At 31.1% G+C, this 22,396-nt stretch overlaps 2 protein-coding genes across 2 annotated transcripts; both read left to right on the top strand.

The window, feature by feature from the left end:
* Nucleotides 1-12,686: 12,686 nt before the first annotated feature.
* On the top strand, nucleotides 12,687-13,514 carry LOC122269108 (uncharacterized). The gene has a single exon (XM_043040718.1). It carries the CDS (start codon nucleotides 12,687-12,689, stop codon nucleotides 13,512-13,514), a length of 828 nt encoding a protein of 275 aa, XP_042896652.1.
* Nucleotides 13,515-13,844: 330 nt separating this feature from the next.
* On the top strand, nucleotides 13,845-14,495 carry LOC107444110 (uncharacterized). Its single transcript, XM_016058188.2, has one exon. It carries the CDS (start codon nucleotides 13,845-13,847, stop codon nucleotides 14,493-14,495), a length of 651 nt encoding a protein of 216 aa, XP_015913674.2.
* Nucleotides 14,496-22,396: the final 7,901 nt, after the last annotated feature.

The raw sequence follows: 22,396 nt of genomic DNA, 5'->3' as shown, positions 1-22,396 counted from the left end.
AATTGCTTCATTAGTTTTGAAAATATGACTGAAAACGCAAAAAGCGAAATTAACATTAAGGGGTACGAACTTTGAATCGCTCTCCTGACCAAACTATGGGGACCACATTTCCCAGATTGCGGCTACCCCCTATATTTTGAAGATGAAAAATCCAAATATGTAAAAAAAAAAATGTATGTTTATTCAGAGAAAGTACGTTTTTGTGTCTTATTTCGTAACTTAATTAATAGTTAGCACTAATTAATTCGTATATTTGAGGTCACCCCCAGGAACCATTAAGATTGACACTTAGTTAGTGAAAATCCGATCATTAGAACGAACGTTATTCAGGGTGATATCTTTTTTTTTTGCGGACTGTACATCAAATATATTTCACGCGACAAAAATTTGCTTCATAATTTTATTGAAATAACTGAGCTTTTACCCACTGCCAAAATGGATTTCATGGAATCCTCACTTTTCAACTACAATAATCACCAGTAATAGTAAACAGTGCGCATGCATTGCTATGGCGACCGCTGCTGTTTGATATTTTTTTAAAATTTTTTTTTTCACTTTTAATTTTGTTATGCATTAAATTGGTGAGTTTATTTTTGAGATATGGGACCAGAGAGATGACATAAATACTTCTTGAATTGTGAATAAAAGAGAATTTCATCATTTGAACGATATTTTTGTTTTTATTGTTTTCATTAAGAATCAGAAATTCTAACCAACAGTTCAAACTGGATTGCTTTCAATACTAATTCAGGTGGATTTCACAAATAAAGAGGGTCCAAACTGATTGACGCTGTCCCAAAAGCAAGAAGAAAAAAAACGATGGCAAGTACTGAGATTACCGAGGCTGAAAAAGCCAAAGTACGTAGGCGGGAATACTTGCGTTACACACAAACGAAAGGATTCCGTTCGCAAACGCAAACATGAAGCCCGTCCCTCACAAAACTACCAAAGTGGTTGAGACAATTGAACCCTACCGATGAATGGTGAATCTAAGAACCCCTTTTATTCAAATACGTGAACTGGGTGTTGATCACCAGTTAAAGATAAAAGTATGCATTGTCAGCGTACCCAATAACTTGCATAAGACCGTAGACTGTATTCCACGCAATATAAATGATTCATTCACTATTCATGTAAAATTGAAAAAAAAACCTAGCTTTTAAATCATATTTCATGTATGAACTTGTGAATCCGAAACGGGTGTATGATGCAACTTACAACCTCCATCAAACACCATTGTACCATACCGAAAATGTTAATATTGATCTCGATTAGCTGTTCAATGTCTATTCAGTCATCTAAAGAATTGACACAGAATGTGTCTGAGTTGAATTTAAATATGTCAGCAAAATTGTGTACGGAGTAGTTCAGGATTAACAGTTAAAGATGTCTGAGACCTATAAAGCTTGTTTTCCAAAAAAATTAGATTGAAATTAGAAGAAATTAGAAATTTTTTTTTTGTTTGTTTTTTCAATAATTTATACAAAATTTCAATAATATACATACGTAAGTATAGATTTTGAATAGTATATTTATCAATTTCTTCAATATATATTTTATAATTATTTTTTACTATTTTGAATATTTATCTGTGAAAAGATTCGTGGTTCCAATCTGGAAAATATATTTCAGTGAGTGATCGAAAGTTTGAGTCCCATGACGCTAATTTAAGTGTTTTGCGTATCATGCTATCTCAAAAGAGTCAGTATTTAATTTTTTTTTTACTATTATTTAAAATTGAGGCAAAAACAGAACACGTTTGGTTTTTTGTAGAATGGCACGACACCATATGGTGATATTCAATCCAACTATTACATAACTGTTGACTTCTAAGGAAATTTGTTTGAGCAACGAGTTTTTGAGATTTTTTAAATTTTGCTGATAAGGGAGCAATGCTTACATGAAAAATAATATTTTATTGTCACTAATCCAATCCACCGCCACTAATCCAATCCGTCACTAATCCAATCCACTGTCACTAATCCACCGCCAATAATTGGCGGAAAAAAATTGGTTAAAAAAATCTAGAGTCTAGAGAAATAGATTTTTTTTTGTTTGCATACAAACCTAAGTATAGAAAAAAGAACTTGTTGATTACGTAATATTTCATTTTCATTCATATAGTTCATTCATAATTACTTGACCTAACATTTTAAATTGTTCCCAATTTTTCTTCATTGAAAAATAAATGTTTAAAATAATTTTTGAATTGCTCTATTTCATGCATAAATGCTAGTTTCATTCATAAATACATGCTTGAACTTTAATTATTCTTGAATTTCTTCGATTCATTCATCAATTCTTTCATATGAATTATAGTTATCAGCTATTTGGTTGAATCCTGTTTTGCTTAATATTTCTTCTAACGCTTGCACAAACTTTCATACCGTAGAATTGCTTAAGTGGCAGATATTTTTGGTAACTTATTAACCGGAATTATTACCAAAACTCGTTTCACCTTTTTCTCTGACCTTTTTATTGACTTAAAATTAAAAAGTGTCGACGTTAAAACTCATCCTCTTTTTTTTTCGCCATTACCAGCCAGTGGTCAGTAGTAGTGGTGACCTTTGAAAACAGGTCGCCCCTGTTTCGGATTTCAAAAACTGAAAATTCAAAACAATAGGAAAATATTATTAATGTAAAGCATTTCTCAATATATTGTGAACAGTTCATTTCTAAAGAGAAGAAAATTTTCCTGATATCTAAAAATAGGTATTGAACGTAAATCTTTTAAACTTTAAAAAACAATTTAAACCAATAACCCAACAAAAAAGTTATGTTTGTAAACAAACACAAAATTTACTTATTTAAAAAATAAAGTAATAATAATCATGAAATTGTATTAATTATAATTAAATATTGTCGACTTATAAATAAATATGAAAGTTACTTGAATGAAACCTACTCAAAGTTTAAATCTGATGATTACTTCTTGTAGTGTATCTACCACTTTAAATATACAAAACCAATTCACTACTCTATTAGACATGTTAATTTGATTCTATGACGGTGTACCTCTTCATAGATGAAGGTTGACATAGTTGAAAACAATTATCCCCACATTGGTGACTTTCGGACGCGATGAAAACACTCCAAAATTGACAGTAACGCTCACTTCGATTTGAACACGCCGACTTCAATGGATGGCCCATATTTAAAAGTTGACTTGTGACTGCGACATTATCCACCTCCTTGCGCTGTTGCTAATCAGTCTCGATCACTTACAACGTATGCACTCGACTGCGAAAGGCAACACAGGAGCGACCATGACCATGAACTTAATACAGCTCTCACGGCTTTTCACAAGACAGCAATGAATCAACTAGTGGTATCCATTCATCGAATTCTATCACAGCTATAATTCCGGTGGGGGAGTACTGTAGTGTATCTACTACTACAAATATACAAATCCAATTCACTTGTATGTAAGACATGTTAACTTGATTCTATGACACCTTTGCATAGATGAAGGTTGACATAGTCGAAAGCAACTATCCACACACTTCACAATAAAAGAAATTGAAATTTCGTGTTTTGTAACACATGGAGGTAAATTTTAGACGAATGGACGAACAAATTTTTAATTGTTATATTTTATATTACAAATCATCTTGTTAGTTTTGCCCTATGTTAAAAAGGGAAGTACAAAAAGGGCAAAACAATATTTCGTTTTAAACCTGTTTATTTTTAGACATTCTATAATTTAGTGTCTTTCTAATAATTTTGTATGATTCTGCTTAGTGACGGTTAATTAGAGACGTGATGGCTCAGAGCACTCGCCATCTAATGAGGGTAGCCCAGGTTTGAATCCCAGCGATGGCTGGTCGACAACGAATTCTGCACCCGGTTCACTCCGCAAACAGGGCTGGCGTAAGATATCCTCAGTGGTCGAAGAATCATGGATTAGAGTCCTATGGCCGTCAGGCTAACCATGAGCGGTTTTCGTGTTCTTCCTCTGCATTATGCAAATGCGAGTTAGTTCCATCGAAAATACTCCACGAAGTCAAATTTCTTCCAGTACTTGATTTAGGAGTTCCCTTGTCTTCCGGATTGGATCAAAATGACAAGGCTACGGAGTTGAGCATCAGCATTCGTATACTCAAAATTCAGCTGTTCAACGACGGTTAAAAAAATATTTCTTTTTATTTTCTTTGATTCTCTTCCTAGATAAATTCCACAATTAAAAGATGGAAAAAAATTTTTGATAATAGTGGGGAAGAAAAATTTTTCAAAAATACTTGATCTTGCCTAATTTGGGTATATAGAGGTTTCAAATCTGAAATTAATTTTGCTCCTAAAGCTGCAGATTTTCTTTATATAACCTTTTTGTCAAACTGTACAAGTTTAAAAACTTTATAACAGGAGGTCACGTAAATGTTGAGCCTTACTTCTGGGGAAGTTAGGGCACATCATCAGGACTAAAATTGAGTAGGAGCCCATGCCCGAAGATATCATCATACGATGCTAGGGGCAGTTCCCCTATTATGAACTGTTTCTTGGCGTGGTTCTGAACAGGTCATAATATGGAAGTGCCCCCTGCCGCGTGATCCAGTATTACCCCTATAGGAAGTGTCCCCAGTAGTAGTGGTTCCGAGCATGGGTTTTTATGCACTTTTGATCCTGGTGATGAGCCCAAACTCTCCTAGAAGGTAGTCGCAACCTTTACGCTGTTATATATAATGATTTTAAGCTTTAATATTTTGACAAAAATAGATTAAAAATGTCATTAAGAAATATAGATTGGAGAGATAAATCGATTTGATATCGTGAAAACATCCGTTTAAAAATCCTCAAAAATTGTTTCCTAGTTATTGAGAAGCATTTATTAGAGGACATACGACATATCTGTATTTATTCATCTATTAGTCTAAAAAGATTAATGTCAAAAACATAAATGGTTAACAAACATAGAAATAAATTGAAATACAAGAAAAATAAAGAAGAACTAAAATATTTAAATTGAATCGTGATTTGATTTAGGTGTTAAGAAAAAAAAAGATACATATTTTTTATTCCTTAATTCTTTTCTTCAAAGAAAAAAATTAATTTATTCGTTAGTTTTGTAGAAATAAAATAAAATAAATAACCAAACATTTAAAAAAAAATCTATGAATTCGATTAAAAAAAAGGGTAAATGCATCGAGCAAATAACCTAAGCTTATTATCGTAACGGAAGTTTCACACATTTTGCCGTACTTTGAAAGAGACTGCAACACTTTTAAAGTAGAAAGATTTTATTACTGTTTTCCTGCAGTGGCTTCTTCTTAATCTGTTGCTACTTTGGTCCTGTAAGTCACCACCATTGCAAATTTTTTTAATTTAAAACTGTAAAAAATTTTGGTTTACAGTTAGCCCCAGTTTTTGGTGTTGAAGTAAGCTAAAATTGTTTGCAGCGCATGTAGAAGAATTTTTTATTTACTCTTTCACTGTTATAGCTTAATTTATTTATTTATTAATTTTTCGTTTATTTGCAGACAACACAGCCGTATATCTAAAATTTGATTTCTTGGGAACTATTCAACCGATTTAGCTCAGATTAGTATTTTGCCATTTAATATTACCTACTTTAAAATGACGTAAAAACTCTTATACCTTACAATTTAAAAAAACTTAAACTATTATTAAATAAAATAATGCATATTAAATAAAATTTAATTTTTGCATATTCCCTGGATTCAATTTTCTTTGAATAAACAAATTTTATAATTGAGTGCAAAAATCTTTCTATTCGCTTAAGAAGTTTACGAGATATGGCGAAATACGCAAAAAGTAAAATTATCATTAAGGGATCCGAACTTTGGATCACTCTCCTGACCAAACTATGGGGGGGGGGGGAAAGCTACTGTTGAAAAAAAGATACGTTTTTCAGAAAAAGTAAGTTTTTGTGTCGGATTTCGTAACTTAAAATACCGTCTGCAATAATTAATTAGCATATTTAAGGTCGGTTAACCCCTTGAACCATCAAGAATGTGTCCTAGAAAGAGGAGATTCGATTATTAGATCAAAAGTTATTCAGGGTTGTCAGTTTTTTTTTTGGCGCACTGTTCATCTATTTAAAAGTTATAACTTTATTAGCCGTATAATATTTCCAACACTTTTTTTTATTCGTCTCTTTATTTTTATTTGTTTCTCTTGTGATTGATTTTATGCATATTTCCTGCTATAAGTAAGCTTGTTAAAATTTCAAATAATTCTTTAAACACTTAATGATACTCAAGTATTTGAAACATATATAAAAAATTATTTTTCGAGCATTTATCTTTAAAACGGTCTACGAAAAATACAATATTGTATTAAAAATCACGTATTCCTGAAAATGTTTCATAATAATATATCTTTTCTCTATTCAAAGTTTTTAAGATCAAAGAATTTTTTTTATCCACCTTGTTGGTTTTTAGAGAAAAATATTGACTAAAACATTGACAATACTTCCTTACAGATGAATGGATTCAAACAATACCTCCTTTGTGGGAAAACTTAGTGAAAAAACTCACAATCTTTGAAGAAAAATCTTTTGTTAGATGAAGCGTTTGCTGTTCTCTTATTTAGACATCAAAAAGAAATCAATGCAAGCGTCTGAAATATTTGCCTTTAAACAAAGATCTTTTTCATTCTTTCATTTTTGCGTAGCTTTGTTTTAACTTTCGTAGTTATCTGACACTACAACTTTGCTTTGCAGAACTCCAACACATTTGAATATTTTTTAAACTTGAATAAAAAGAAATATCGTTTTCTCTTTCACTTGCTAAATTCAAGTTGTACACCTGTTCTAAAATAATCGTCCTTTGTGTTTAACTCCGTTATCTCAATTATAATCAATTGTTGTCCGATATGGGAATAATTTCAATAGTAATCACTGATGAGAATGATCTCGATAATGATCAATGTTGTCCTATAAGAGCACTCCTTTTAATAATAAATGTTGTCCTATAAGAATAATCTCAGTAATAATCGAGACTGTCCAATAAGAACAATCTAGATAATAATCAACCTTGTCCTATAAGAATAATTTCGATAATAATCAATGTTATCCCATAAGAATAAATTTCATTACTAATCATTGTTGTTCTAAAAATAATATAGAAAATATCGATATTATCCCATAAGAATACTGTGGATAATAATCAATGTTGCCCGATAAGAATCATTCGTCATAATTCCTTTCAGTTATTATTAGTATTATAAGAGCAATATTACTAATAATATTATTCTTATTTTTCGTAACTACTATTTTTTGAATCCTTGTCAAAAAGACGGGAAAAAATTATATTAAAACCAAAAAAACAAAAAAAAAACAAAAAGGACTACCGAAATCAAGAAGTCACTATCGAGGAAGGCCGGGCTAATTGGTTTCATTGCTGGGGGAATCTAAACCAATATAGTAAAGGTAGTCATAAAAGAGCACCCTGCTAATGAACAAAAGAAACAGTAATATAACTTTGGAATCAGTGGCCAATAAATTTAATAAAAGTTAGGAAAAACAGAGCTAATTACTGCATTAAAAAATGCTTTTGTATCACAAATTATAAGATTATAAACACTTTCATTTATTTACAAACGCTTAATTCTTCCATTCTTCTAAAAAATCATTCAAGGTAAAGGCCGATAATAATAATTTATTTTAAAAATTAACAATATATAAGCAATTGAAAGAAACTGAATAATACCAACAAATAGGCGACATTAACTAAAATAGTAATTAAATAGTTCCCGTTTCAAATCACGAATTTAATCTGTAAACTACCACAGAAAGTTAAGAATTTAATCTTCTAATAGTATGAAAAAAATAAATTGTTGGATAAAGCTTATTTTTTAATTTTTTTTTCTCAAGAACATTCATTACTGTTTTCAAAACGTTCATCACAATTTTTTAGAATTTTAAAGAAAAAGGTATTTCTACTAAGATACAAAAAGGAAACTATCGTCTGTTATTCAATAATAACGATTATAATTCAGAAAAATGTAATCGAAACTGGCTATTGTCATATTGATAACAATGTAAATGTCATCAAAAAAGCATTTACTTTTTAATTTATAAAACAACGATCTTCAATAAGTTTTAGAGATAAAACGATTAAGTTTAGAGACGACCTCTTAAATATTAGCGTGAAATACATATTTCGCTTTCATGTCTCAATTTTGTCATTTGATTATCGACTTAACCCTAGAATCTGCTCGAAGCATAACTCCAGCCAACAAAACAAAATGTGCACCAATTATAAAAGGTAAATTTCTTTTTTCACTATTTATTTTTCGCCTGCAGGTAATATTTCCACCAAAATAGCCATCTCAAATTCGAGAACGAAAATATGGAAAAAAGTAAAAATAACCGTCAAGTGTCGAACAAAAGAATAAGAATCTATTGGTCCGTTCATAACTACGTCCAGCTTTATTTTTTTTTTTCAATGAGAAAGAAAAAAGTACTTTCCACAACCTTGGGGAATTACGTGGAAGATCATTCTCAATTTACGACAGTTCGGGCTTCTCTTAGATCCTTTTTAAATGCTTTCAGAAGATTTTTGATGCTTTTTGGCACTAAAAAATAAAGAGGTGGATTCGCCAAAGGGATTTTTAAGACAGCCAAAATCTTTGATGTTCTGTTGATCTATTTCTGTTAAACGCTGTCCAACTGAGGTCATAAATTGCGAATAAATCGTTACACGCTGGAAGGTTTGTGGAGGTAAGTGGATTACGTCAGGGGTTGATTTATGTTTTAAACTCGTGACACCAATGAATGAGCTAAAATTGAAACAGCTTCTCAATGTTATCTGCGAAATGTTTGAATATGGGTTCTGATAATGTTGCTCGATACAATGATTTTGTTTTCTTATTAAAGAATTTCAGTATCAAATATATCTTTAATAACACTGAGCCTAGAATTATGTTAACCATACTTTTTCTCAAAAAAGTTAAATAGTTTATTATGAATTACTATAAAAAATGGAGTAGTTTAATCAAAAATTTTCTATATGAGTTTTTTTCTGCCTTTCATGTTAGTTTGAAGTCTTTTTTGCTTTTACTTTTTTATAAAATTAAGGGTAAAATGATAGTTATCAATAGTTATAATCATCAATAATTATAATAATCATAAATGATAATTATCATTGTTGATGATTATCATTATGTATAATCATGAAAAATAATAATAATCATACATAATCATACATAATGATAATTACCAATAATAATAATCATCATCAATAATGATAATTTTCATCAATAATGATAATTTTCAATATATGATAATCATCAATCATGATAATAATAAAAGATGATAACCATGAATATCCTTATAAGAATCATCCAATAATGATAATGACAATCATTAATGATGAAATGATAAGGGTGGTCAATACGGTACAACACATCTAGAGTCATTGTAAGAGCCCGTCAATGCAAGAGTGAAACATTATTAATGAGAATATATGACGCCCAAATTTTGCGCTTTTCGTAGTGGATATTTCTCAGCGATAGCGAAACACACGGCAGATCATTAGATTGTAAATAAATTTGATTGAAATTTATTTTAACCGAATTATAATCAATTTAAACATGCACGAAAAAAAGATTTTAAAACTATTACCATAGTAATATTACATAATATGTTTAATACTATAGAGCAATTCCACCATTAATGAATGCCATTTTTGCAGACTATATAAAAACTCCGTTAATCTTGCAGTTCCAATGATCTCTGCTAAAACAACTCTTGAGGTCATTTGTTCTTACTTGCATTCGTTCTTTTTGTCCTCTATTCTTAACTTTTATAAGTTTAAAAAAATGCTGACGTTAAAGACAAGGTGCTTTAGCCGTAGCATAGTATATTACGTCCGTAACAGCCAATTTTTAATTTTTGTAGTTGTAAATTCTATTAACAAAAAATTATTAGAACAGCTTTTTTTTTAACTGAAAATATGTGAAAAAGATATTTTAAAGTCTGCTAATATAACCTTCTTAAACGGTAGAATTTCCTCTATAGTAAATGTTTTGATGATAAGAATTATGCGGTTTTGAATGTAAGAAAAAGTTTTAAAATAACCTTGCTTTCAACTAAAAAATTTTCTTTTATTTAATTACCACTGAAAAAAATAACCTTCAAAAAATTTCATAACCTTGCTGCTTTAAACAGAGTAGTTTTTCACAAAATTTATCAAAGAACATGCGATTATATATTAAACCCATTTCCCACTGAAAAACAAAGTTCTAGTCCGGACTTACACCAGAACGATCTAAGAATAAGATTGGCCATTAGTCTTTAATATGGTTGGCCTTAAGGGACTATAGTGTATCTCTTATTGTTTACGATAGGCTGACTTACAGAATTTTACGGCTGCTGGACCAAGACGGTCGCCATTTTTTTCTTCCTCCTTTGGTGATTTAGTGCAAACAACAAAGTTGGTGTGTATCTCATGTCAATGTCCGCTAAACGAATGGTGGGTTATAAATTTTGTGGCGCATCATCACAATAAAACTCTTATCAATATTAGTCAGAGGTGCATCTTTAGTTGAAAATGTTTGTTTCTGCCTCATAAAGTTTTTATAAAGGAAATAAAACTTTTGTTTGCATTTTATATTTTTTGTCACCTGAAATAATTATGTCATCGTTTCTCATTAATAATTCCAGAAAAGAGCTATTTTTAATTATGACCAGGCTAATTTTATTTAACGTTATCGGTAACTTGATTATCCTTTTTCGGAGCATCTGAAATTGAAAAAATCTTGACCCATTAAAAGCAGTAATCAGTTAAAGAAAATTAAAACTAGCGAAATTTTCTAATCTATATTTTTAGTTTTTTATGCAAAAGGAATCCTCAAAATGTATTTTATATAAATGTTTTTCAGCCTTGGCGATCGTAATACGTTAATTTACGAAAAAATTATTAAATTGTTAAATTTATTGCTAATGAAATGGAATCCTTCCGTGTTTTAAATTTTAGCCGCGTGTTCCGTCTCCGGTATTACCATAAAGATTAAAATTTTATAATTACTACATTGCAATAAGATATTTAGTATTTTGTTTTAAAAATATTTCACCTCTGAATATCAATCCTATGTCAAACAGTTTAAGTTCAAATAATGAATTTCCGGATGCAATAAACCTAATTTAGATCTTTTGCTTTCCTTAAAATTTAATAAGTAGCAAGTTAAAGTACCTGAGAATTATTTATTAGAATTATGCTGCATACTATTTATGGTATGCACTACTACTTAATAATGCAGCAGTCTATATGTTTTACAAATGAGAAATAAACTATTATCGGTTGTAGATTTACATATTTGAGTGAATAAAGAATAAATAAGTAAAATGTAATGAAAATTACCTGCAAATGTTTGTTGAAAAATGGATATAGGGTGGACCCTAGAATGGCTCTACCCGTGGCGACTTTTTAAAATCTCGCCAACAAGCTTTTTAAATCTCGCCAACAAGCTTTTTAAATCTCGCCAAACTAGGTTTTCGGAAGACGTATCGGGGAGATTATTTTGAACAACCACTAACGAATCACAACCAAACCTGATTGGTTATTTTATTGGTCTCAAACCTGATTGGTTATTTTATATGTATACCTACGCGAAAGTTGGATTTCGTTAGAGGTAAAAAGGGTTTATTTTTTTGCCATTTATGCTTCTGATCTCCTGCTGTTAGAATCATCGTTACCATTTCATTTTTTAACAGTTATTTCATTTATTACCGTTTTTACATAATTTTTCAATTTTTTTTTGTACGGTACCTTATTATTTTTATTCTATTTATAATAATTATTCTATTTTTTATTCTATTAAAAATATTTTAACAAATTTGTAAATAATTTAAGTTTTTTTAAATAATCAAAAAGGAACGTTGATCCCAGTAATAATCACCAACTTGGCGATATATCAAAAATGCGCCAAGAAGTTGGCTATTCTAGGATTTTACTTGGATATATATTTAAAAAAAAATGTAATCATAAAATGACTTCTAAATCATTAAGCGTTTTTTATTTTTTAATGAAAACTCAAAACAGCAAAATAAAAATCAAAATTTGTTGAAATTGAGTTTTAAAAATTAAATAATTTTGAGGAACTCCTGTAATACTTCAGTGGAACCCAATTTGTGAGTTTCTGACGATTTTGTTAATTAAAATATTTAAAACATAACAACAGTGATGTTTATGACATCTCTGTTTGATCAAAACTGAGATTCACGGAAAGTTTATTTCAAGTTTTTTAATAATTTGATAGATTTTGTCTGGCAAGCATGCGCAAAACCGATGTAAGGAGACGCATTGAAAGTTTGATAAATATCTGAAACCACGCGTTGATTTTATTTACAACAATATTCATAAACAATATGGATACCTACAAGTGACGTCATCGAAGGTAAATGTAGAGCCTGAAGCGACGTGACATCACACATCATATTCTGCATTAATTGTTTTTATAATTATTTAATAACTTTAAGTTTGTTTTAACTACAACTTTAATTCCTACTTTTTAGAATTGCTTTTTAATGTTGTTCTATTATTATATCTTTTCTTATTCGCATCTTAAATATTTGATGCCGCATTTAAGCTAAACTAGTCATGTATAAATTGTAAATAAATGTAAATTATAATTATTTAATGTTTCTGTTCTTCAAACCATTCATTACGCTTCACTGGTGACCCGGACGTGATTTTGATAACTCAATTGCAACCTTTGAAAAAGCTATGCCTATTACTGGACATACAGAGCTCGATAATCCAAGTACTTCTAAATATATTGAAGGCGTCTCAGTAAAACCTCCTCCTTTTTGGAATGAAACTCCGAAATTATGGTTTGCGCATATTGAAGCTCAATTTAAGAATAGTAATGTTTCGGCTGAAATTACAAAGTACAACATCACCGTTGCTGCCTTGGAACAGAAAATTTTGAATACGGTAAGTGATATAGTTTTATCACCTCCCGAAGAAACTCAATATACCGCAATTATAGAAGCACTTATTGCTCGTTTGAGTGATTCCGAAAGTGTTCAACTAAAAATGCTCTTCTCCGAACTAGACCTTGGCGATAAGCGCCCTAGTCAATTGCTACGCGAAATGCGAAATTTGGCGATTGGTAAAGTAAATGACAATGTCTTAAAACCACTTTGGTTACAACAATTGCCGCAGCAAGTTCAAGCCATTTTAGCTGTCAGCACTGAAGCTCTTGATAAACTGGCTGAAATGGGCGATAAAATTTTAGAAACTTGCGGCAGGTACCAGTGCGTTGGCGAATTTTCTGCCAATACAAATCCAGGAGCGACTAAATCAGAAAGTCTGACTTTATCAACAATATTAGACAAAATTAATGAACTTTCTAAAGAAGTTCGCGAGCTGCGAAGATCACGCAGTACCTCTAGAAATAGGAACCATTTAAATCGCCGAAGTTCCAATTATAGGAACCGATCAAAATCTAGAGAAGGTATTTGTTGGTATCATCGTCGTTTTGGTAAAAAGTCAACCAGATGCACTAAACCCTGTTCATTTGTTGCTGATTTCGAAAAATCGGAAAACTAATTAGGCCATCGTTGGCNAATTGGACCTTTGATAACTTCCGAAGGACAAAGATATTGTGTAACCTTAATAGACAGGTTTACTCGCTGGCCAGAAGCCTTACCGGTGCCTGATATTAAAGCTAACACCGTTGCTGAAGCAATTTATAGTGGTTGGATTTCTCGCTTTGGAACACCGTCAATAATAATTACAGATCAAGGAAGTCAGCTCGAGTCGTCTCTTTTCACCGAACTTGCCCATCTCTTGGGAATCAAGTGAAGGAGAACTACATCTTACAATCCTGCTTGCAATGGGTTTATAGCGCGATGGCATCGAACTCTGAAAAATAGCATCATGTGCCATAATAATCCTCAGTGGACGAAAGTTCTACCTACTGTACTACTGGGGCTACGCTCCACTTTCAGAGAAGAATTCCAAACAACTCCATCGAAATTGGTTTATGGCTCAAATATAAGATTACCTAGTGATTTTCTTCATGAGACACAAGCATCTACTGACATTTCTACTTTCGCTGGTCAACTAACGAAATATTTCTCTCAAGTTAGGCCTGCTCCACCTTCACGACATGGAAAATCTCCCATTTTTGTGACGAAAGATCTTAACACTACTTCTCATGTATTCGTACGAACTGACGCCGTTCGTCCACCACTTCAACCCCCATATGAAGGACCTTTTAAAGTACTTTCCAGAAGTAAAGATTACTACACACTATCAATAAAGGAAAAATCTCGAAATATCTCTATTAATCGTTTAAAACCATGCTTCATAGAACAGTCTGCAGACTTGAAGAACAACGCCTCTTCCTTCAGTTCAATGCCAACAGTCGGCACACCTTCAGTCCTTCCAAAAATTGCTGCTTCAAATATCAAGAAGAAAAGAGTGACATTTTCTGACGAACCGCCTAAGAAATCTTTTTTTAACAAGACTTCACGTGTTGGGAGACCTATTAAAGCTCCATCTAAATTTCTCGATTCGTTCGAATGAGGTTCTCACTGGAAGGGAAGTAATGAAGCGACGTGACATCACACATCATATTCTGCATTAATTGTTTTTATAATTATTTAATAACTTTAAGTTTGTTTTAACTACAACTTTAATTCCTACTTTTTAGAATTGCTTTTTAATGTTGTTCTATTATTATATATTTTCTTATTCGCATCTTAAATATTTGATGCCGCATTTAAACTAAACTAGTCATGTATAAATTGTAAATAAATGTAAATTATAATTATTTAATGTTTCTGTTCTTCAAACCATTCATTACGCTTCAAGCCCCAGTTAGCCAGAATTAGACAGACCGACTTATCATTTATTTTTGGAGCAAAGAGCTAACATAAGCGCATAACATAATTAATACTAACATAACGTTAACTTGCGAACTTGTTTGCTCCAATATTGCTTGATAGGTCAGCTCTGATAGAATAGGAGTCTTAGGTAAATGGGACATTTGTCGATTGAGAAGCCAATTAAGTTCGAGACACACGTATGACGTTGATCACAGGTAACCAATTAAATCTGATTTAAATCCCATGATTAGGAATAATCACTTCACTTCTTTTCTAGCAGCAAGTATCCAATTTAAATTTAAAAAAAAGAAAATTAAGTTATTTCTTACTGTTCAAAATCAGTGGATAAAGTCGGTTAATTGTTGTTAATTTTAAAAAAGCTTGAGTGGGCCTCGAGCATCATATTCGCTGCTAAATTGTATTCAGTGTAGTTTATGTTTATTATGATAAGTTGAGTTTTGATAAAAGTGTTTTGTTTAATCTAGTAACGTAAGTAACTAGAACTATCAATAAATAATAATATTGGATCTATTTTAGTTTTTCTACTATGGCTTGCCTTTCATGCTAATAATTGCTTAGTGCTGATTTATTCATCTTTTTTTGTTTTACACAGAACAGAGAAAGAGTATTCACCTAGTAACAAAAAGAAGTAAATATTTTAAAAATACCCCTACGATATTAAGTAGAAAATAATTATATTATTGTTAGGCCTAAAACATGTGCTTTTCATTTTCGTAAGAAACTTCTCTTTCGATTGAAAATCCAAATGATTCGTCTTATGTTTTTTTTTCTTTTCGGAAAAATAGAATAATTTTTTTCTTTATTCTAATTGAAAAACGCACTTTCTCAAAATTTACATTTCATCATATTTAAGTTATGAACACGTTATTAAGTCAACTTAGTTTTCATTTTCTGGCGATTTTTAAGACGAAGTTATTTGTAAAACAACCCAATAAATTACCATTCGTCGAATTAAAGCAAACAATATCCCTTTTTTATAGCCTCAAAACGACTTGAATACTCCTTCCACCCCTTAAAAAGAATGAAATGAGAAGCAAATCTTTATTATAGAACATCGGAGGTACTTTTCCCGGTCAACGTCTTCCCATCTTTCAGCTGTTCTGAGATCAATTTGAAGTTACTACTTTTACCCAGTATGTGTCTCTGTAGATGTTACCGTTTTATGACGTCATTAGTACTTCCACCAGACGATTTTCTCGCATTTTTTTGCCATTTCTTCTTTTTTATTATCGTCATTTTATTGTAGTTTGAAAATAGAATCTTTGCTTTCTTGCCCCGAAGAATGTTTGTTGAAATCTTTCACAGCGTTTCTTCTACACCTAGATTCAAAGTTCTTTTCTTGAAGCCGTTAAATGCTGTGCTTTCTAAGAAAAATAATAGTTTTTTTTTTTTATGGAAATCATGACTCTAATCTGAGTATTTTTGAAACTTTTATTCCAAATCATTAATTTTTATTAAGTTTTGCCAATAAGAAATATTTTAATGTGTTTTTTATAGTGTATTGTCTCTTTTTTTTTAAATTAGCTCTGAAAATTTAGCTTTCGCCCACATTTAACTTCTTGTCTTTTTTTTTAAAATTAGGATCCAAAATTGAATTTTCGCTCAAATTTAATTTCCTGCCTGATTTGAAATCTTCCTTCTGCTCACATTTAATCTCCTGAGACTCAAGCTTTAAATAATTACAGATAATGCGAATTTACTTAATATATAGCTAAATAAAAATAAATACATTAATACGAAAAAATATGTATTTGTTTGATCCTCAGTTAATTAAACTTATTCATTTTTTTAGTTATTTTAAATATTGTGCGTATTAAATATTGTGCTCAATGTAGTATAGCACCAGATGGATTGATTCGGAGGAATGAGATCTTAAAAGATGGAGAAACCGAACGTCTGATCGATTGTAACTAGTCTGTCATGCTGAGAATTTCTTTCTATTTCCATGAAACAAAATCTACAATAACAAGCTATTTATGCGTCATAAAACTACACAAAAGCTTACTTGAATCGAACTTCCAAACTTTATATTATTTTTCATTGTAATTTAAATCTCCGTATACATTGACAATCACTTTGTAAACAAATAGAAAGAAAAATCTTAAAAATCTATTTTTTTAAAATGATGAAATTGTAATATATTTATTATTTTATTTTATTGATAGTTAGATAAGGTTATTTGCTTCGCACTAGAGCTGCACGATGGGCTATTGGCTACGGTTTGTGAAACATTCCTGAGGATAATCCAAAGACATGCCATCGCAATTTTGATCCTCTGCAGAAGTCATTACTAATCATTAAGACACGGTTCCCAGCAGATCACCGAAGTCAAGTATCATTGGCTGCGGTCAGTGTGCGGGTGGGTGACCACTTGGATCAGTCTGCGTCTTGTCGGATCGTTATCGTATCGGTGAGTGAAAAAGCGCTCCGTTGCTGACCATGTATTTTACTTGACCCTATGTCGTTCGCCGACAATCGGATCCGTTTTGTCGTTATCGTGTCGTGTAATGAAAAAGCGCCCTAATAACTACTAAACAGATTATTTATCCTACAATAGCATCTCTTCTCAAACTTTTGTGCCTTCGTTATCGTTGTTCAAAACCTTAGTCAATTCCAACAGAAGAATTACAGCAGTTATTTATGAAAGCTGAATCTGTGAAAAAATTTGCGGTCAAAATTTGATGTAAATGAGGAGCCTTTCATTAAACGCTCAGAAGTGTGAATGCCAGATTCCCACCACAATTTTAAAAAGTTTGAAGGAAGAACACTACACCACAGGCCACATTTGTTCAAATACATAGCATGCAATTTTGTTTTCCTGCTTGTCATTCTAGATTAAGTTCTTGTCTTTTCGTTTTGTGTGTGCTTAGATTTTTGCGAGACTTAGTAACATGAATCGGAGACCTTCTCTGTCACAGTCTGGGACCGACCACTTCGACCTTTACATTTATTTCTTTATTCATTCACATATTCCCACAGTTCACAAGGATGGATCGCCGACGTCAAGTATCACTGGTAGCAGTCAGTGAGCGCTTGGGTGACCACTTTGATCAGTTTGCGAAGGTACCGAAGGTGCACGGAATCAATCCTCTTTAAACTGTTCTGCAGTGTAATTAAAAACATGTGATATAAGTTTTAGCTCTAAAATGTTTTTAATATTTAGAAAATATTTTCAACTATAATTGTTGTTTTACTATCACTTTGTAATGTCTTTTTCAGCTACCCTACAAGTTGGTAGCGTTTATTTATTTTTATTGATTTTCTGTTTTTTAAATGGATAATTTAAAATATTTAATGGTTATTTAGTTATTCACTTTACGGTTTTAAAGGAAATATTACTTCTAAACTAAAAGTAATTATTTTAAAATTTCTACAAAATTCCGAACCTATCCGTTCACGAAGCATAATTTCAAATAACAAATAAATTTTTATTTTTTCCCCAGTAAATAGTTAAATGTTTTTTTTTATTTCATTGTTTTGAAATAAGCATCTTTTAGTAGTGTAATGAATAGTTTTTATTATTTAGTCGTGTCTGCAACGTGATTATTGTATATATTATAGAGAAATTATATTTTTTCGAAACTCTACGCTAAATAATCCGATCATAAAAAATAGAGTTATTCAGCGCTATGTCTTTTTTTTTTCTTCCAACTCACTTTGAGCAATGCTATAAATACCGTAATTTGAGGTATTTTAATTTCCTCACAAATTTATTTCTTAACTTTTGAATAATGTTCACGAGTTGTATTTGTTCGTCATATGACGAGAAATTTATGGTTATTAATATCATCTTGTTACAGATCAGTCCCATATAATATAACGTTTTATAACAGTTCGGTTGTGGTTTCTAGCAATCGTTTTGTTCCGCTGTGAACTTGATTGTTAAGACGCGGTTCCCAGTAGAAGTCAAGCATCACTGGCTGTGGTCTTTAATCAACTTGCAAAGGGAACGAGGATGCGCGGTATCGACTCTCGTCTTACTGCTCTACTGTAAAATTCTCTCACGCAAGTTGACTGGCATCAATAGCCCATTGTGTCGCTCTATTGCGACGTAAATAAAGTACTACTACTTACAATTGTTTTGGTGTTTATGCAATTGGAGGGATTACTTCAAAAATAATGGCAAACCACAATTAAAAACAGTGACAAATTACCAGAAGGATTAAATGTTTCTAAGCCTAGAGAAAACATTGAGACCGCGTGTTTAGTGTTTTATATTTTATTAGTATTTTTGCAAATATTTTGTGAAGAAAGATAAAAATACTGGATGTTAGGTATCCACCACTTTCAATGCCTATTTTTCCTTTTCCAAAATGAAGTAAAAAATTTACAGATTGAGAATCGAAAATAATTATCTAAGCGGTAAACAAAAGTACTGAAATACTTAGGTGGGAGGTAGATCACCAAATCCTGTTTGATTACTTGATGAACCTAAAAATCGCTTTCCTTCAACAATTAGAGAGGTTTTTATCTTTTCACCTTTCTCAGAAGTCATTCTTTAGATTTTAATAGCATGTTTGCTTTATGTTTGCATGTTTGCTTTATTGTGTATACTTTTTCTAAACTCATTTTTGAGAATGAATTTATTAACAGAAGTGATTACAGAACAAAAGACTAATACTGCTCTGGAGGTAGAAATTATTTCAGCTGATGAATTCACGCTTTTGTCAAGAAAATGTTCGGTTTTGGGGATGGTGTGTTTGCCTCCTAATAAAATGAACCAGTTTCGAATCCCAGTGAAGAATGGTAAATTCGAATGCTGGACGAACACTACGCTGGTTATAAAAATTAAATATTAAAGCGTTAGAAACAATTCGTAGCAACAAATCAGTAATTCAAGTTGAACATATGTTTGATGTTTTACAAGTTTTTATAATTTAAGTCTGCCGCATAAACATTCAATAATTCGTTGAACTAGTTCTGCGTATTGAAAACAAATCATAAATAACCACTGATTCGGTATTAATGCCACGCAGCTATGCATTAAACTAATAGGTGTGTACTGTCACAATTAAAAAATAAAATCAACAATATAAATTCTTTAATTTTTTCTCGCCATTCTCTATTACTTAGCATTATTAGACGAGAAAAAAAGCAAGCAAGTACATTTTTAGAAGTTCAACCCATCAAAAGAAATATTAGTTACACTAGATCTCGATTATAATTGAGAATTGATAGAAAAACTAACTGTTATATGACATCGAAAATGATGTTATTGATCACGACCAACACACGATAATCAAGTTTTACTACAATCAAGAAATTTTCTAAATAAATTTGCATTTAAATGAAAAATTAAAATTTTCTTTAATTTTAATTACTATTGATTCATTTGGGGTTATAGAAACACTTTCAAGGGCGTAATTATAAGCAAAATAACTACGTGGTCTCAGATGGCTTTTTAAATACTAACTTATTGACACTAGTCCCAGAGGTTATGCAATAAATTCCCAAAGAAACTCACTTTAGATTGAATGGAGTCGTGAGTTAGCAAACATCTCTGATGTTGCCGAATTGACCGATAAAGTAAAGAATCGTCTGCAGTTTAAATTACAACACGCAATGGCTGATCAATAGGAAAAAGTAATTTTTTGCATACCCCTCCTGAACAGACCAATTAAATTTTCTTAAACGATTTTGGAATTATTAACTAAATTCATCCTTAACAGAGAATCTACAAATTTTAGATTCCTAACGCAATTAGTTCTGGAGAATAAGAGACGAACTCTTTGTCTGATTATAATACATAATATTCGAGTTACAATTTTTAAAACGAATGAAATATAGTAGAAAAGCGGAGCAATATCTAAACGACAACATAATGTACCAAATTATTACGAACACAATTGAAAATAGAGGAGCATAGAAATTATTATTTCCGTTATTTTAATGAAACAATTGATTTCGTTGGTCAGAAAGGAAAGATGAATCGATGGTCAATGGGTGTTCTACAAGATTTGGCTTTCACAGACAAAGGAACAAGACCCAAAGTCTTGGTAGAAACTGATGAATGGACTGAGGCTTTTTCCTGGCGGAAACCTGACATAATGCACCGGACATGGGCCGGACTTAACGTTCTGGGGGATAAATATTTCAATAGTACATTAGAGGAAACACTTTCTTTTCGAAGAAAAGAAAAACTTGGCGTCTTTCTTGGTTTGTTTGGTTATTTCTTGAAATTCTTTTCTTATGGTGAAGACTGTGTATGGAATTGTTGGAAAATGCCTGTTCCAAAAAAATTTTAAATGATTTAAAAATACTCTCAAAAACTTTTTCATATTTTGTTGGAGATTTTAACCAGTTATAATGAAATAAATGTCCATTTTGTTATTTATACGGATATTTTTTTCTTGTAGTTTATGTTAAGGCTGTTTTTCGAATGTTCCATCGTCGTATGAAATGATGCTTTTTTTGCGAATAATGTGCTATTTTCGTAACTGCTGTGAGTTTGCAACAGTTACTCATGACTGTTGGATCAAGTTTAGCCTATTTAAAGACAGAGCTGTCTATGATTTTTCTAAAAATGGCCCAAAACATAAATAGGAAAAAAAGCCATAGTTTTGTAAGAATGAAAAACGTTTATGGTCTAATTTTTAATCTGTTCTCATGAAAGTTTGAAAAGAAAAATCGAGATATTTGATAATTTTGATCTAGGTTAAAAAATGTCACCCAATCGGCAATTTTTTAAAAAAATTAATAATTTTTAAAATATTTAAGTTATTTGTTCATTGTAAAGATTACATAATTCTTCACTTCAAGATGATATATATAGAATAAAATCATCCTTTTACTTCGAGTGTGAGGCACTCAAACTGTAGCTTTTTTTAGTTTTCCTTGGCGAGAGATCGTCGAAAAACCATTTATTGATCTTTATTTTTTCGGATTGAAATTGATTTATAAAAAGAAATTAATTATGATTTTTACCTTAAATTAATTTTATTAATTTTTTCGTGAGAAGGTGGATAGGATTTTACAAAATTTTACGAATTGTAAAAAATTATTGGCCATGAACTTGAACTTCTGAGCGTATAAATAACCAAATTTATAAATGTTGTTTTAATAACTACAATTGAACTCAATGAGAAATGACCAACAGAACAAATACAAGGGAAAACAGCTCCCCAGTGACGGCATCCCTTCTTGATCACACACTAACCCTTACTGTTACTCGCATTTTCGTAAACAAAGAACTTTATTCATGTTTTTTGTACTTTCTGAAGTTATCAGTAGATGACTGAACAAATCATAGGTAGGAAATTAGCATCCCATCAACATTTGAAAATTAATAAATGGGTGGATGTTTATTTCATCTCTTTATAAAGGGTTAAAACGGTAACCAATGATATTAATTTTTTTCTTTTAAGCAATAGATATGCTGCGGTAGAAAAATTACATTTAAATAATACTTATTGAACAAAAACAGTCAGAATAGTATCAATATAAGAACTTAAGCGTAGCTAACATTGGAAAAAGTCTTCCACGTAAAGATAAGGAGTAGATATGGACGATTGTTTCCTAATTTGTTGATTGTTTCATATCCGATTGTTGTATGCTGTATTCATAACCATAGGGACGATA

The sequence above is a fragment of the Parasteatoda tepidariorum genome, chromosome 5, assembly GCF_043381705.1.
Source record: "Parasteatoda tepidariorum isolate YZ-2023 chromosome 5, CAS_Ptep_4.0, whole genome shotgun sequence".
NCBI classification, from domain to species: Eukaryota; Metazoa; Arthropoda; class Arachnida; order Araneae; family Theridiidae; genus Parasteatoda; species Parasteatoda tepidariorum.
This window is presented reverse-complemented; position numbering and strand designations above follow the sequence as displayed.

Coding starts and splice junctions, on each gene's coding strand:
- LOC122269108 (XM_043040718.1), top strand. CDS start 12,687: ATGCCTATTACTGGACATACAGAGCTCGATAATCCAAGTACTTCTAAA.
- LOC107444110 (XM_016058188.2), top strand. CDS start 13,845: ATGTGCCATAATAATCCTCAGTGGACGAAAGTTCTACCTACTGTACTA.